At 48.1% G+C, this 15,373-nt stretch overlaps 1 protein-coding gene across 7 annotated transcripts in view; it reads right to left on the minus strand.

Moving 5' to 3' along the window:
* The window catches only part of RPTOR (regulatory associated protein of MTOR complex 1), a 378,655-nt gene that overhangs the window by 229,937 nt on the left and 133,345 nt on the right, over positions 1-15,373 (minus strand). For all 7 annotated transcript variants that reach the window (XR_014140335.1, XM_081804304.1, XM_081804305.1 and 4 more), the window contains one exon: positions 6,835-6,981. Coding sequence is in view for 6 of the 7 variants with exons in the window: in XM_081804304.1 (XP_081660430.1) it covers positions 6,835-6,981 (147 nt within the window). In the remaining variant the exon portion in view is untranslated. The remainder of the gene's footprint in view (positions 1-6,834; positions 6,982-15,373) is intronic.

Consider the following 15,373-nt stretch of genomic DNA (forward strand, 5'->3'; position numbering starts at 1 on the left):
GGGCCTGGCAGGTGGCACAGAAACCCCCTGTGAGAACAAACGGGCCGGGCAGAGGGGCTTGAACCACAGCCTGGGGCTCTGGTCAGGATCGGTGCTCCAGAATACTGAGCAATTCCTGGCATGTTTTAAAACAGATGAAATTAGATAAAACGATTAAACTCTAGATTTACCTTCAGAGACGTTCCCAGTTTTATGATGGCTGCAAATAGTATAGTATATTCATGAATCTGGATTAATCATTTTTTCTTTGTTTCTTTTCACATTTCGTGGAAGTCAATCCCAGTCAGAGACCAAACATATTCGATGAATCATGGACATATCAAAAGAAGGCAAGCAAAGGTAGTTTATTCAGATGTGAATTTACTTAGGAGACCACAGCTGTAAATATTTCCTGAACATCTACCTCAAATGAGGCGTCCCTGACAGGTTTACACAGCAGATCTAAATTACAGCCTATAACACCAGTAGAAGAGATATCGCAAGACAACACACACCTAATTGTCAAATTACCTGTGTAACACCCCACCACGTGCGGCCCGCTGAGGACGCGTGCAGACCCCGGGAAGTGTTTGCGAAGGAAGCAGAGGGGCAGTTACACCCCAAAAGGTGAGCGACTACGACACACACTGCTCGCCTGTGAGCCCATCAGCCGTGCGGGCTCCAAAACTTGTCATGCAGAGAAATCACTCCTCTTCCTCCCCGAGCCGTCAGGTTACCGGCGTAACCGGAGCTGACAGAGGAGACCTCAGTGTCCCCCACGACCCACAGGAGGGCACTCAGCCCAGCAGAGTTCGGGGGCTGGTCAGGCTCTTTCCGTTATACAGACGAAGGGATTAAACGTAAAATGCTCTGCAAACAGAACACGCAGCACAAGTAAAGGGAGGTGGAGCCCATCAGCTAAGACGTGCGGCAGCCGTGGCCCCGGCATGGGGAGCCCAGCTCTACTCCGTGCCTCCCCTGACACCACCTTCCCTCCCCCACGGCTCCGTCTCTGGCGCCCACTTGCAGGGACAGTCCCGATGCCCTCGGGGCTGCTTCTCACCACGGCTTTTCCACGAGCCGTTCTGCTTTCTGGTCAGCACGGCAGCCCCCCAGAGCCCCCCGCAGACCAGCCTGCCCCACTGGACCCTTTCCTTCCGTAAAGGATGGCTTTCTTCTCCCCAGCCGGCCACTGCCGGATCCCAATTAAAGGGGCTTCTGCTGTATTTGTTTTTAGATTAAACCACACACTCCTATAAACAGTTGAAATGGTAGCATTTCTTCTTAAATTACAAATGAAACTCTCTTCTGTTTTGTGTGTGTATGGGAACGTCAAGTACATCGTACATTTCTTATCACTATTAGTTTTGAAAACCTTTGCTATTATGAATTCGTACTGCTTACTATGCAGAAAGTATAAGTTATAGAGGGGTGAACGTGGCCAGCCTTTATTAAAAGGAGGGCAGGAAACTGTCCAGAGTATGTGCAGAGAGGCAAGAGGTGAAGGGGGATCACTGGCCACAACCTGGAGTGGCGTGGGCTGGAAGACCGAGTCACCTGAACACCTGTCCTCGACAGCCCACTGCTCACCTGCGTGCTTGGAACCAGGTGTCCTGCCACCACCCTTGCCCCTCCTCCCTGGAAAGTACTCAGATTTTCTTCGCTACAGAGTTACTGATGCACCTGGGGCAAAGCAGGGCGGCTAGTAAGGTGGCTGGCACCCCAGGAAAGTAACAGCCCTGCATGGCGACCATGCCCGCAGCCAGCCAGCCCCTCGGCCACTTCCCAGGCTGAGAATTCCCGCCCGCGAATACACGGGGGCATCTCTTCATTCTTCAACATGGGAGACAGAGCAGAGTCATCACACGCCTCCCGGATAAAAGAGAACAATCCACGTAAGCCCAAGAGAAGAGTTAGTACTTGGGGAAATGGACATAACGCAGGAAAAGGGGGGACGCCAATGATACAAATTAGCATCATTTAAAACCTAAAGAAGAACATGAACACAGCTATCGCATAACCGACCTCTCGTTTCTCCACCACCTACAGGTGACAGTTCTGAAGGTGGACGGGGTGGGGGGTACGAAGTAGCTGTGCTGGAGCGGTGGAGCTGGATGGGCCCCGAGCCCCCCAGCAGCAGCACCCTGTGTCCCCACCACCAGTGCTCGGAGAACACTGCACATCCACACACACACAGACTCCTCGCGGAGAACAGTGGTCGCGACACACGCCTCTCTGCAGGCACGCTGGGAAGCAGCCTGTGGTGTCGGGCATCGCCCACGGGCGCCGTAGCACAAACAGGACCCTGACGCAAACCGCAGACTCGGCGGTGAGGTCCACGGGCAGCCTCACAGTGTGCTGTCGGGACCGGAGTCTATAGTTCTACAGAATGCACATTTAACACGTTCTTAAGAGACACGAAGAGTCTGCAGTTAGTTCTCTTTTGTCAGAATTAATTCGTTTAACTCTGTGACATAAAATGTAGTCACCGTGACGGATGCGTGATGATGTCACGTATCAGTTCACACACAGGAATGCCCATGGGAAGCAGGGTGGTTCCATCACTGTGGATTCAGGGGCACTGCGGGATCGAGTCTGCTTGTCACTATGAAAACAAGGGTCCACGCAACAGGTCTCTGTGAGCTGGGGGCGCCATGCGAGCCAGCAGCCGTGGACCGGACAACGGTGAGCAGAGGACGGAGGGTGGACATGGGACTGGCTTGGAGGCATCATGAGAAGAACCTTGCAGAGCACCAAGGAGAGGAGGCTGCAGAGTCGTGGACCGAGCGGTACAGGAACCGTGCTGGTGCAGAGAACACATGCTCCCTGCTCCCCACTCGCCACCTAGAAACGGCCCGAGCACCAGTCCCAGTCCCAGGAAGACTGTGTTCAGGAGCGCGGCTTGCTGGCACACTGTTCAGCCCAGTGTGTCTCTGGGGAACAAGGGGTGTTACTACGCCCACCACCACGGCCAGGCCCCCACTTGCCATCCACGTGCCTTGTAGGCCTTGCACACACACCACAAGGCTGCAGACACTCACCACCGGGTCGTCCAATACTCGTGCCCCATGCCATTCCTGGCCACCATCCCGGCCACGGCGGGGGCCAAGTCACCCAGGGCCAGCCATGCACACGATGGGAAGTCCGCCAGGCTGTCGGAGGGAGAGGCAGACGTGCCAGTACCACCCAGACGCCCCCTCTTCTTGCCTCACACACACAGGCGTGCTGCACGTGGCAGGAGAGAACACCACGAGCCATGGGCGCCAGAGCGGACGGTGAGAGCGGCCCAGGCCCGGGGGCACAGTGAATGACCACATGGCGTGCCTCACAGACCTTCCTGACAAAGACACACCACTCCGGGTTTAGAAACCGGCAGTGAGCTGCTCCATCCCTTCCCGCTGGAAGCATTCAGATGCAGACACTCAGCAAAGGGCTGAGAAAGATTAACCCCACGCACCCTTCCTTAGGTTGTGACCTGAGGGTCTGCCCCAGCAGAAGGAAGGAGAAAACCAAGCAAGAGGCAGAGGTGGGGTCTGGGGTCTGGCACTGAAGGGAGAGCCCAGGACGGCAGCTTTGGGAGGCACCGTCACCAGAGCCACCTGAACGAGCAGCGGGGAGCTGGTGAGGAACACACTCCGGGGAGGACATGTTCTGAGATGCAATGCGATCCCAGGAAATGTGAGAGATCTAAAAAGAAAAGAGGAAGTCTCCAGGAAAATCAAAGAAACAAAAACTGTTATAAAATGGTAAACCAAAGCACCCGATTCAGCCACGCGATGAGTGATGTTCACATGGTTGTGACGTTTGTCACGTTTTAGAATCAGCCAACACACCAAGCACGGGGACTCAATCAGGGAACAGAAGACAGCCACAGAAGTCAGAGTACAAACCCTAAAAACTGAAAGACGTCACTGACTACTGATAAACCTAGAAATACACAGAAAGGTATTATTTAGATTTGCAAAGGCTACAAAGTACACAGAGGCCAAAACCAGTAAGTACAACTAAATGGCCGTGGGGAGGCGGGAGGGGTAGTTAGTGGCCAGCCCCTTCAACTGCCCTGGAGAATTCACCAACACACACAACAAACAGGACTTAAAACCACCTTGTAACAGGTCTCTTTACCTCCAAAACTCTACTTAACTTCTCCACGTCTTTAATCAGAACTGACTGCGTGCGGGGAAGTCGGCGCTCAGGCCCACGCCGGGGAAGCGTCTGCGTTCCTTGGGCCACGAGGGGAGAGGCCACGTCCACCGCGCTGTGATCCGTGGTGGCAGGTGTTTTGGTTTGTATGATAGCAGAAAGCTCACGGACAACCCAAAATTTATGAACTGAGAAGCACCAGCACAAGCATGTTATCTGCATTTATAGAGATGCTCAGCAGAGGAACCAGAAATAGAGGTTCCCTTCGGGAGCGGAGCCCTGGCTGGGACGCGTGGGGCCGGGGCCTGCTCCAACCATCACTGGCCCTCTGTGCTATCTGATCTCTAAAATCATGGCATATCCTAATTTGGTAATAATAAAACTACTTACTTTAAAAAGAACATTGCAAGCACAGAGATTTGAAGACTGACTCTAACGTTCAAATTACAAAGTAACATGACACAACGAAAAATGTACAGATGACTGAGTGACAGACAATGTGTTTTCCGCGATGCGGTTCCAGTTGCGAGTGTAACTTTTGCTGTGCTTTCGGGGGGAGGGAGCTTCTACCGCACCGGCAACGCTCCTCGGGGGTGCCCCCGGTCCTGCGGAGAGGCAGTAGGTGCCGCAGAAAATGTGAACGCCAACGGCCACCCGTCCAAACGCACGCCCCTCACACCTGTGCTCATGTTTACACCTTGGAGGCTCTCCGGTCTGAGTAACCATCTTCATGCATTTTGTGCCATCGCTTGCATCCTCTACTCTTTAAATGTTGGCACAAACCGTTTCACTTGCCAACTTCTTTCAGCTCACATGTCATCACCTACCCAATAAAGCCGTTACAATGTACTGTAAGTTGACAAAGAATGTAACCAACTGTAGAGTGGGTAAGAATTACATAAAAGAATAAAGCTAAGAGGCTACACAGGATTTCTGTTTGTACGGCACACCTTAAAATGACTAAAACAAACATTAAGGTATTAGCTGGGAGCCAATTTTATCATTTTAATTTCCACTGTTTATGCAAGAGACCAACTGAACAATAGCCAATCATAGGAAGTGTGATGGCAAAACACAAGACTTATCTACACTGTAATTAAAAAAAAAGAAAGAAGATAAAAGTCAGAGCTAATTATAAAACAGATGGTATAACTTTGTACTGCCATCTATTTGCCACTTCAGATAATGTATTTCTCATTTGCTCTCCCCCATGAGGAATTAGTCAATTAAACATTTTCTCCCCAAAAAAGATGCACTGAAACCTTTTTTGGCACGCTCACCAAAATGAACAGTTTCCAAGGCTGAGTAAGGCTTGGCGACATACAGAGAGCTCAAGGTGGTGACAGGGCAGACCCACAGCGTGTGGGGAAGTCGGTGCTCAGGCCCATGCCTGCGGAAGCGCCCGCCTTCCTTAGGCCGCGAGGGGAGAGGCCACGTCCACCTCGCTGTTTTCTGTGGAGGCAGATGTACTGTTTTTCCTTTACCACCCTGAGGCTCATGAATTGGGATAAAAATCAGGCAGCATTCTTTGGCATTTCATTTACATGTTTTAAATGTAAAAGAGAAAAACCTTTTTTGCAGTATTTATTACTTGAATGTGAGGAAAAGCAAATCAGCTCTAGGTGCTCTGAGTCTTTAGTGCTCATTAGATAACCTGTCCCTTGGGTAAACGTGGATGAAAAGCCTAAAAGCATGGTAATAATCGATGATACAAAACGTGGTCTTCCCCTTCTCTTATTACAGAATGCAAAAATCATGCCTCGTGGAGCTGGGCCCCATTTCCAAGGATAAAGGGCACTGTATTTATCAGTCACTCTTATGCCATGTTCTGCACAGGGACCTCATTTATAAATATAAAATATTGAACTGCATGACATGTTAATTTTAAATTCTACCACATAGAATTCCAAATTTTATTGCTGATTATTTCATCCACATCCTCTGATGAAACATGAAAAGCACAACAATACATTAAAATTGAATAGACCCAAAAAGGCGTGAGGAAACATGTACTCAGGACCATTTTTGTTCCGGAACTGAGAATTTCCTGCGCTGCCACCAATCGGAATTCATCATCCCCTCGAGGCTGCAGAATATTTTATTCCCATGCTCTCGCGCAGACCACAGGATGGAGGTGTCTTAACCGAAAATGCCTCTACAACTTCTCTTCAGAATTCACTGTTTGGTTCAAACATCAAATATTAACTAAAACAACCGAGTGAAATGTCTCTTCGTGAGCAGAACGCGGCACCGGCTCTCCAGCTCCTCAAACAGAAGTGACTGATGGCAAATGTGTGAGTTCGTTTTCTGTATTTAGCTCAGTGGGGTGTTTTTCACACACACACGCACAAGCACACACACACACGATGGGGACAATAACAAAGATGCAGAATTGATGGCTATGCCCAGATATGGGTCCGTTTCTCCTAAAATCGATGTGTCTGCTTTACTTTAACATTTATCTCAAAGGCAGAGACCACTGGAGTGCAAATCAACTCTGTTAATGTTATCACTTAATTAATGTTTAGACTAAAAATGACACAGAATAAAATGAGATGTAAAAATGCAGCCCGAGGCTCGTGCCGAGTGCCTCTCCAGCTCCTTGTCACAGAATCCACCACGGCGCCCCGAGCACGCTGAGGGAGTCGCCCCCCCGCCCCCCGCTGGGAGGAAACGGGAAACTCAGCAGCAGTCCTGGGGCGGGGGCCTCACCTCCAGTTCCTGCTCCCTCTGCAGGGCAAACTGTTTGAAGGACTTGACGATCAAGCCAGCGTTGGAGCAGTCGTAGACGAATATCGACGGGCTGCCCATCCACGTCTGCAGGTCATATATGGACAGAGGGATGTACTGAGTGTAGTTCTGGAAAACAAAACACAGTGCACGCGTGACTTACGCCTCCTGCACAGGACCGCCAACCAGCCCCTGCACGACAAGGAAGGGACGACACGGTGGGCCAGGCGGCACGGAGGGCTGAGTCACCGCTCGTACATGCGGTCAATCACAGCAAACTAAGCCCCTGGGGTGTGCCCGCGTGCCGCTGTACCCAGACCTGTGAGTGCCGGACGGCGGCCCCGGAAGCTCCTCAGCAGTCGCCGCTGGGTTCAGCAGCTGGCTGTCTCCTGGAAACATGGGCCCCTGCCCACAGCGGGATTTCCCTCCACGTGTCCTACCAGCAGGGCTTCATCATTTACCTTCCTCTCCCACCCCTGGGAACCAAACCACGGCCTCCTCTTACACACTTAAAGGACGTACACGTGCCCCTTTCCCTACTCACCATCTTCCTCTGTGACTTGTCTGTGCTTCTAGAATGTACCATGCACCTCACTTACCAGGGAAATGCTCTGAGGAGCTGCCTAGGCTAAAATTTGCATTTTTTCCCCCATTGTACCTTCTATTTCAGAGATACCCATAAGCACTTAATCCTCCAGATGACTTGGAAATCACACTTAAAGGATGCAAGTGATTTGGCACTCTGATTTTTTCAAACCACAGAACAGAAACTTATTAACATGAATCCACTAAGTGCAATATTTTTCTGGACACACTGTCCTGTTCAGTACTCGAAAACACTCAAGAGATGACTGGTAATCGCAGAGCAGGATGTTCTCACCTCACTAGAGAAACGAGGACAATCCTCACTCAGAGGCAACAGTCTGCAGCGACCCTTCTGCAGGGAACACCCCCCTCACGTACCCTTCCCCTGGCGAAGCTGGCATCAGTCAGCTCTGCACGCGCGCAGTGAAGGGGACTGCATTTCTAGCAGCTGATCCACAGTAACCGCCTCCGGTATTACCATGAGGGCGGTGAGAACACGCCAGGAAAACAGGGCAGAAGACAAGAGTACGCAGCAGGGCCTAGGAAAGTCTGTGACGGAGGTGGCTGGCAGAGGCTTTCCTGAAACGCACAGCAAAGGACAAGATCTAAGTCCACCTAGATGGGATGAGGCCACGTCCAGACAGCACAGGTATGTGTGCGTGAGGGAGCGGACATCTGTACGCCAAGAGGGACCCCACTCTGCTGACGCTGGGCCGCTTCGCCTTGCTGACCTGCCTCCTCTGTGGCTGGCTGGTCATCACTGCGCTACGAACAAGAATGCTTGGAAATGCTGTCCCTGAGCTTGCTCACCGGAGGCTTCCACATACATCAAGCCTAACCTAAGGAGTCTATAGCGTCAACGCTAGCCCAGTCCAAATACCAGCAATTTGACAAGCTGATTCTAAAGTTAGTGCAGAAGAGAAATACACAAGAATAGCACAAAAAAAAAAAAAAAAGAAAGAAAAAAACCCCACGCACCCATTTTTAAATAAAGAATAATGAGTAGGGACCTGCACTACCAGATATTAAATATACTATAAATCCATGGTAATTACAGGATGGTATTAGGGAGGGCAAGAAAAACAAATCAACAGAAAAGAACATCCAGAAATAGACCCACATATATAATTATAATGAAGGTGGCATTTTAACTCAGTGAAGGAAGAACAATAATTCCGTAAGTGACACTATAAAATCTACTAGCCATTCAATATTGCTGAAATTCTACATACAAAAAAATCAAGATAGATTTTAAAACTAAATATAAAAACAGAATTAAAGATTTTTATTTATTTTGGTGCAAGAAAGCCCTCCTATTCACAAAACTCAGAAGTCTTAAGGAGAAATATAGGAACACAAAAATTACATAATTCTGACAACACACCAATGATAAGCAATTCAAGAACAAAGTGGGTACAACACACGCGACAGGATTTTTAGAGGGTACATGGGTATGAGTTTCTGCTCAGACCAACAATGATAAGAAACAAATAGGCAAAGGATACAAACACACAACTCTCAGAAGCAGGAATGATGAAGGATTATGAAAAGAGTTTCACGCTCTCGATGAATCATGGAAACACAGATTACAATGAGAACCATCTGTCTATTTATGTATCTGTCTTCGTCCAGCAAGGTAGAAAGAAATAAAGAAGATGAATAGACCAGGGCGCCTGGGTGGCTCAGTCGTTAAGCGTCTGCCTTCGGCCCAGGTCATGGTCCCAGGGTCCTGGGGTCGAGTCCCACATCGGGCTCCCTGCTCTGCTGGAAGCCTGCTTCTCCCTCTCCCACTCCCCCTGCTTGTGTTCCTGCTCTCGCTACGTCTCTCTCTGTCAAAAAAATAAATAAAATCTTAAAAAAAAAAAAAAAGATGAATAGACCAGGATGTGTTCAACAAGGCACCAGTTTATTGTTGGTAGGTATGTAAATAAGGAAGCTTTTTGTTGTTATTATTATTATTATTTTTTAGAAAGAGAGCATGTGTGGGGGGAGGGGCAGAGGGAGGGAGAGAGAGAGAGAGAGAATCTCAAGCTGACTCCCTGCTGAGCGCTGAACATGGAGCCCGACATGGGGCTTGATGTCATGACCCTGAGATCATGACCTGAGCCGAAATCATGAGTCAGACAGACGCTCAACCGACTTGAGCCCCCACACGGCCCAGGAAGCTTTTTTAGAAGGCAATTTGGTAGTACATACAAATTTTAAATGTACATCCCGGGTGCCTGGGTGGCTCAGTTGGTTAAGCGACTGCCTTCGGCTCAGGTCATGATCCTGGAGTCCCTGGATCGAGTCCCGCATCGGGCTCCCTGCTCGGCAGGGAGTCTGCTTCTCCCTCTGGCCCTCCCCCCTCTCATGTGCTCTCTCTCATTCTCTCTCTCTCAAATAAATAAATAAAATCTTAAAAAAAAAAATGTACATCCCTTTGACTTAGGTGTCCATCCTACAGAAATACTTGCATCTGCATGCAGAAATGTGTGTACAAGGATATACGATACTCTAGCTGGTAAAATCCTGACAGCTATCTAAACGCCACCATGGAGGAGACAGTTCGTCTAATCTGTCTTTCCTCCCTCTGCTTCCCCAATGCAAGGTCCCGCTGAGTACATTTCCCAGCTTCCTCTGCACCTCAGTCTGATCTTGCAGCCAAACTCTGGCCAATGGGACATGATCAGAAGCGATGTGTCCAAATTATCAGTGCTACCCTCCTGCTCACCTCTTCCTCTCTCTCTCCCCTGTGGGAATGTAGACATGCTGAGACATCTCTGACCGTGCAGAGGACAAGAGCAGAGGGACAGAAGGGGAGTGTCGGATGGAAGGGGCCTAGGCCCCATGTCCCGAGGAGGCCACAGCAAGCCCCAACGACTTTCGTGGACCATCACAGCCTATCCTGGATCCTTGCACTTCCAATGGGAAGGACCATTAAGCAAAAGAATGTCCATACATCCACATCATGGAACACCATGCAGCCCTAAAAAGACTGGGCTCATTGCTATGGGTTGACATGGAAAGATATCAAAGGCTTATTATGATTTAAAAAGTGCAAGTCTTAGAACATCGCACAGACAACATACCATTTTGTGGGAAGAAAAGGAAAAGGCTCTGTGTGTGAAGCATGCGCGACTGGGCTCTGCTCTGCACCCAATGGGAACTCGGGAAGTGTCTGTCATAGAAACAGTACTGAAGGGAGAAGGATCGAACTACTAAGGGCTGGGGAGGTAACAGTGTGCATTTTGGGGCAAAGGTGTATTATCCGTTTCCTTTAATACTTCTGTTCTCTTGGAATCTTTTATAACAGAAATTACTTGTACTTTCTAAAAAGATAAAAAGGCACACAAACTACTAAAAGGAAAGAGGAAAAGGGTAATCTCCAAGGTTGACTATGATATACTTCTACATTCTTCCAATATTTTAGAACAAACAGGCATTATACATTACCCGTGTAAGCTGGAAGGCTTCGGCAAGCGCTCCACCAGGCGGAGTGGGACGTGGATAGAGGTCTCCGGGGCACAGTGGGGAAGAGAGCCCCTTTCTGCGCCCACTCCCCAGCACCCTCCCTGCACCTTCCCAGCCTGGCACTGGGGGCGTTTGGGGCCGATCACTGAGTGTGCCCCCCCCCCCCCGGGCACTGCATGATGTTTGGCAGTGTCCCTGCCCAGTTGTGGATCAACAAGGTTTCTGGACATTGCCAATGTGTCCTGAGGGGGATCCTGTCCCAGTGAGAACCTCTACCTTTGAGGAGAGGCGATCTGATCTGAAACCGTAGCTGTGTGCGCTCGGGTTAGTGAGACTGCAGATGTGGGAAGTCCATACCCACTGGGAAAAACAAAATCAACTCTATTAAACCGCACTGAGGAAAATGACCTTTGAGAATGAATTCTTATTAGAACATGAGCACGTAGATCTCATTTCCCTTCTCAGAAAGACCCTGGGCAGTTTGTCAGGCTTCAGGCCGGGCCTACAGAGGCAGGAGCAGAGAACAGAACCAGCGGCCAAAGCACAGCTGTTTCTCCCGTCCCACGTCACCTCAGTGGAACTGGCTGTACAGGCCGGACGAGGGCAGGCCCCTCTGTGCGGGAGGCCGTCGCACACCCCAGGGCCCTCCGGGCAGACGTCTGGCTTCTCCCCCACCAAAGCGGCTACACATTCAGAGAATTCCTCATCAAAGCATCTCTCCTTTCTCTTGAAAAACATACTAAAGGCCATGTTTTCATTTCGAACAAAGAAACGGAAATGGGTTTTAGATAATTTATTCATTACAATCCAATTCATCTGTCAGGTTATATTAAACGTGAAAAAGAAAGGTCCCCTTGCTTCGTCAGACTGTCCTCCGGGGCTGAGTCAAGCACGGGGCCAGGACAGGAGGCGGGGAGAGCAGCCCTGGGTTCCCAGGGGAAGCAGTGCACCTCACAAGAAGCACCTCCCCATTTCTGAGAAGACTCTGAGGGCATCTTCGCCCAAAAATGTCCAAGTGTGAGTCGGAAGTCTCAGCCACAGTCACGCAGCCCCCTCCTGAGGGCTTTCCTGGAGAGCCGCCCAGGGCGGTGAGCTTCCTTCTGAGCTCACACGTCACCCTGAGTCCCCTGCCCTGCAAAGGGGTTTGCCTGCAGCCGTTCTCTGAGGAGAGGGGGCAGCAGAAGATGCATCTTCTTTCCAAAGGGTGTTCTCCAAACACATCACCCACTAGTGGGAGGTGATGGCCCAGATATGTGAGGTGTGGAAGAGCCAGGCTCCTGGACCAAGTGCAGCTGTCAACGACTCTGGAGGGGGAGCCCCAGGCAAACTCTCGGTCCCTCAAAATCCACAAGGCTGAAGGCTCACTGGCTTTGTGGACCCTTCCTCTGTTTTTCCTTTATTATAGTTAAATAAGCGTTTACTCCATCAGTAATTCTAAATAAATATTATTTAAATAATAGAATTTACTGGTTTTGAAAACTGCATTCTCTATCCAATAGTGACATTCTTGTTCTCATTCTGCTTTAGTATACAGTTCATTATTGATCTTGTTGAAAGATGCATCATAGAGGTTTTTAAATGCAATTTTAAAAAACATACACTTGTAATTTTAAAGAGCAACATTTGTGCCAGATCCTATTTATCATTTGTTATAATTGTTACTCTATCCATATTGAGAGTGCAGCAGGGTCCAAAAAAAGCTGTTAATTATTGTAAACTTGACTTTTATTTTCTGAGGATTTCTAGGACTTGGTGTTTGTCTGTAAGAGTTGAAGGAAGACCATCAGTAAAGATCCTATTTCTTCAGGAGAAGTGCTGAAAACTTGGGACTATTTCTTTACAAGAGCTTCAAAGTTCAAAAAAAATATGATCCCCCTCATGCTAAGAGATAAAACCTTAACTGATTTCTCAGATGTCTTATCCTATTAGAGAACCGGATTTATAGAGCAGAAGTTCTCAAACCCACTTGCATCAGCATGGCAGGGGGCGGGGTGGGCAGTGAAACAGACCTCTGGGCCCCTCTGGGGCTTCTGTCATCGTGGGCGGGGTCGAATCACCTGCATTTCTCTTAAGTTCCAAGACCCTGAGAGTCCCTGGTGTGGGCGGATGAGGGTGCAGTAGAGACTTGGGACACTCGATCCTCAGTTCTGGCCACCTGCACGCCTCATGCTTTACAAAGAACACTCCCAAATGACTTTTTTCCCTTTAGGATTTAACAGTTTACATATACTGATCAGGGAACAGTTTGCTGGTAAAATAATTTTTAAGGAAAAATATCCACTCATCCATGAGTCAAGCTGTAAGACTTTTAACTATGAATTCAAAGTCTCTGATTGACACAGGGCTACTCAGGTTTTCTATTTCACTCTGGGTCACTTTGGGTAAGCTGTATGTTTCAAGGCATTTCCCATCTAATTTAAGTTGTTAAATTTATTGGTATAAAATATTAATCTGTCCTCATCTTTTCTATGTCTGCAGGATATGTGGTGATGTCCGCTCTTTCATTTCCAAATGTGGGTCCTGTCTTCTCTTTTCCTCTTGATCTATCCAGCTAGAGACTTGTCCGTTTAGAAAAAAAAATGTTAGCGGTCAGCTCTCTACTGCCTGTCCTCTATTTTACTGATTTGTGCTCTTTGTTACTTCTCTTGTTCTCCTTGCTTTGAGCTTAGTGGGCCCATCATTTTCTAGTTTCTTAAGGTAGAAACTGAGATTGTAATTTCAAACCTTCCTGCCTTTCTATATAAAGATTTCAGGGTACACTTCTCCAAGCAAGCACTGCATTAACTGCATCCTGCAAATTTTGGCAAGTGCTATTCTCACTGTTTAGTCTGAATAATCTTTACTTCCCTTTGTGATACCTTTCTGGACATATGTGTTATTCAATTTCCAAGTATTTGAGGATTTTCCAGATATGCTACAATTCCAAAGTCTGTGGTCAGAGAATATACTCTGTATGATGCTGACCCTCCAGACCCGAGGGAGACACGTAAGTGACCCGCACGTGGCCCATCTCGGGGATGCACCGCCTGTGCTGGAGAGTGTGCACGTTCTGCAGTGACTGGACAGAGGTTTATGTTCACTGTGCAGAGCGGCTGGCAGTATCGTTCAGTCTTTTATAGTAGTAACTGAGTTCTTTTTAACCAAAAAAAACATACCATGTCTGGAGTTTTCTTTGTGAGAAAGTTTTTAATTTTCAATTTTATCTGTAATTTTAACTTGAGTTTTAACTTACTAATTACTGATAGATGGTTCTTCAAAGCTCCAACTAGGACTGTGGATTTGCTGCTTTCTCTCTGGTTCTAGCACTCTTGCTCTGTGTAGTCTGAACTCTCCCATCAGGCATATACACGTCCAGGGCGGTTTACCCGACCACGTGTCATCGTGAATTGTCCATCTTCACCTCTGGTAACACTCGTGTCTCAAGTCCTTTTTCTGATTAGTAACAGGGTCACCCTAGCTCTCTTACAACTAGTATTTGCACGATACATCTTTCGTGTCCAACCTTTTTCTTTGTATTTACAGTGCATCCCTGTAGATGGCATGAAGTTTGGTCTTGCTTTCAGTCCAGTCTGATATAAACTTAAGACAAAACAAATTAATTTGGAATGTGGGACATTCTAGAGAATAATTGGTCTGGATTCATCAAAAAGTCGATGCGCACTGTTGAGTGAATGAAAACACAAGTCACAGACTGGGAGGAAGGATTTATAGAATACAAATCTGATAAGGGACTTGCATCCAAAATATAAAAAGAATCCTAAAAAGTGAATAAGAAAACAACCCTATTTAAAAGTGGGCAAAACAGAGGCATCAGGGTGGCTCATTGGCTGAGCACCTGACTCTCGATCTCAGGTCAGGTCTTGATCTTGGGGTCGTGAGTTTAGGCCCCACATTGGACTTCATGCTGAGCGCGCACCCTACTGAAAAAAAATAGTGGGCAAAGATATGGACACCCCACGAAAGAAAGTATACAGATGGCCAATAAGCAGATGAAAAGACACTCCACATCATATGTTATTAAGGAATTGCAAATTCAAACAACAGTGAGACACCACTGTGCACCTAATTAGAAGAGCTAAACTCCACAACACTGGCAACAACAAATGCTTAGCACTAGGATGGGGGCCCTGGGAACTCTCGTCCACTGCTGCTGGGAAGGCGAACTGACGCAGCCCCTTTGGTGGACAGTTTGGCAGATGCTCAGAAAGCTAAACACACCATCTGATCTAGCAATGTACTCCTAGGTATGTACTCAAATTAGTAAAAACCTCATATCTACCCAAAAACCTGCATTCACAATAGCCAAAAAAACCTGGAAGCAACCGAGATGTCCTTCAATAGGGGTCCATCCAGACAATGAAATGTTACTCAGTGGTACAAAAAAGTGAGCCATCAAGACACAAAAACACATGCGGGAACCTTAAATGCGTATTCCTAGCTGGAGAAAGCCAATCTGAGAATACCACAGACTATGATCCCAGCT

Source organism: Leptonychotes weddellii, chromosome 15 (genome assembly GCF_054177405.1).
Source record: "Leptonychotes weddellii isolate Sample4059 chromosome 15, ASM5417740v2, whole genome shotgun sequence".
NCBI lineage: Eukaryota > Metazoa > Chordata > Mammalia > Carnivora > Phocidae > Leptonychotes > Leptonychotes weddellii.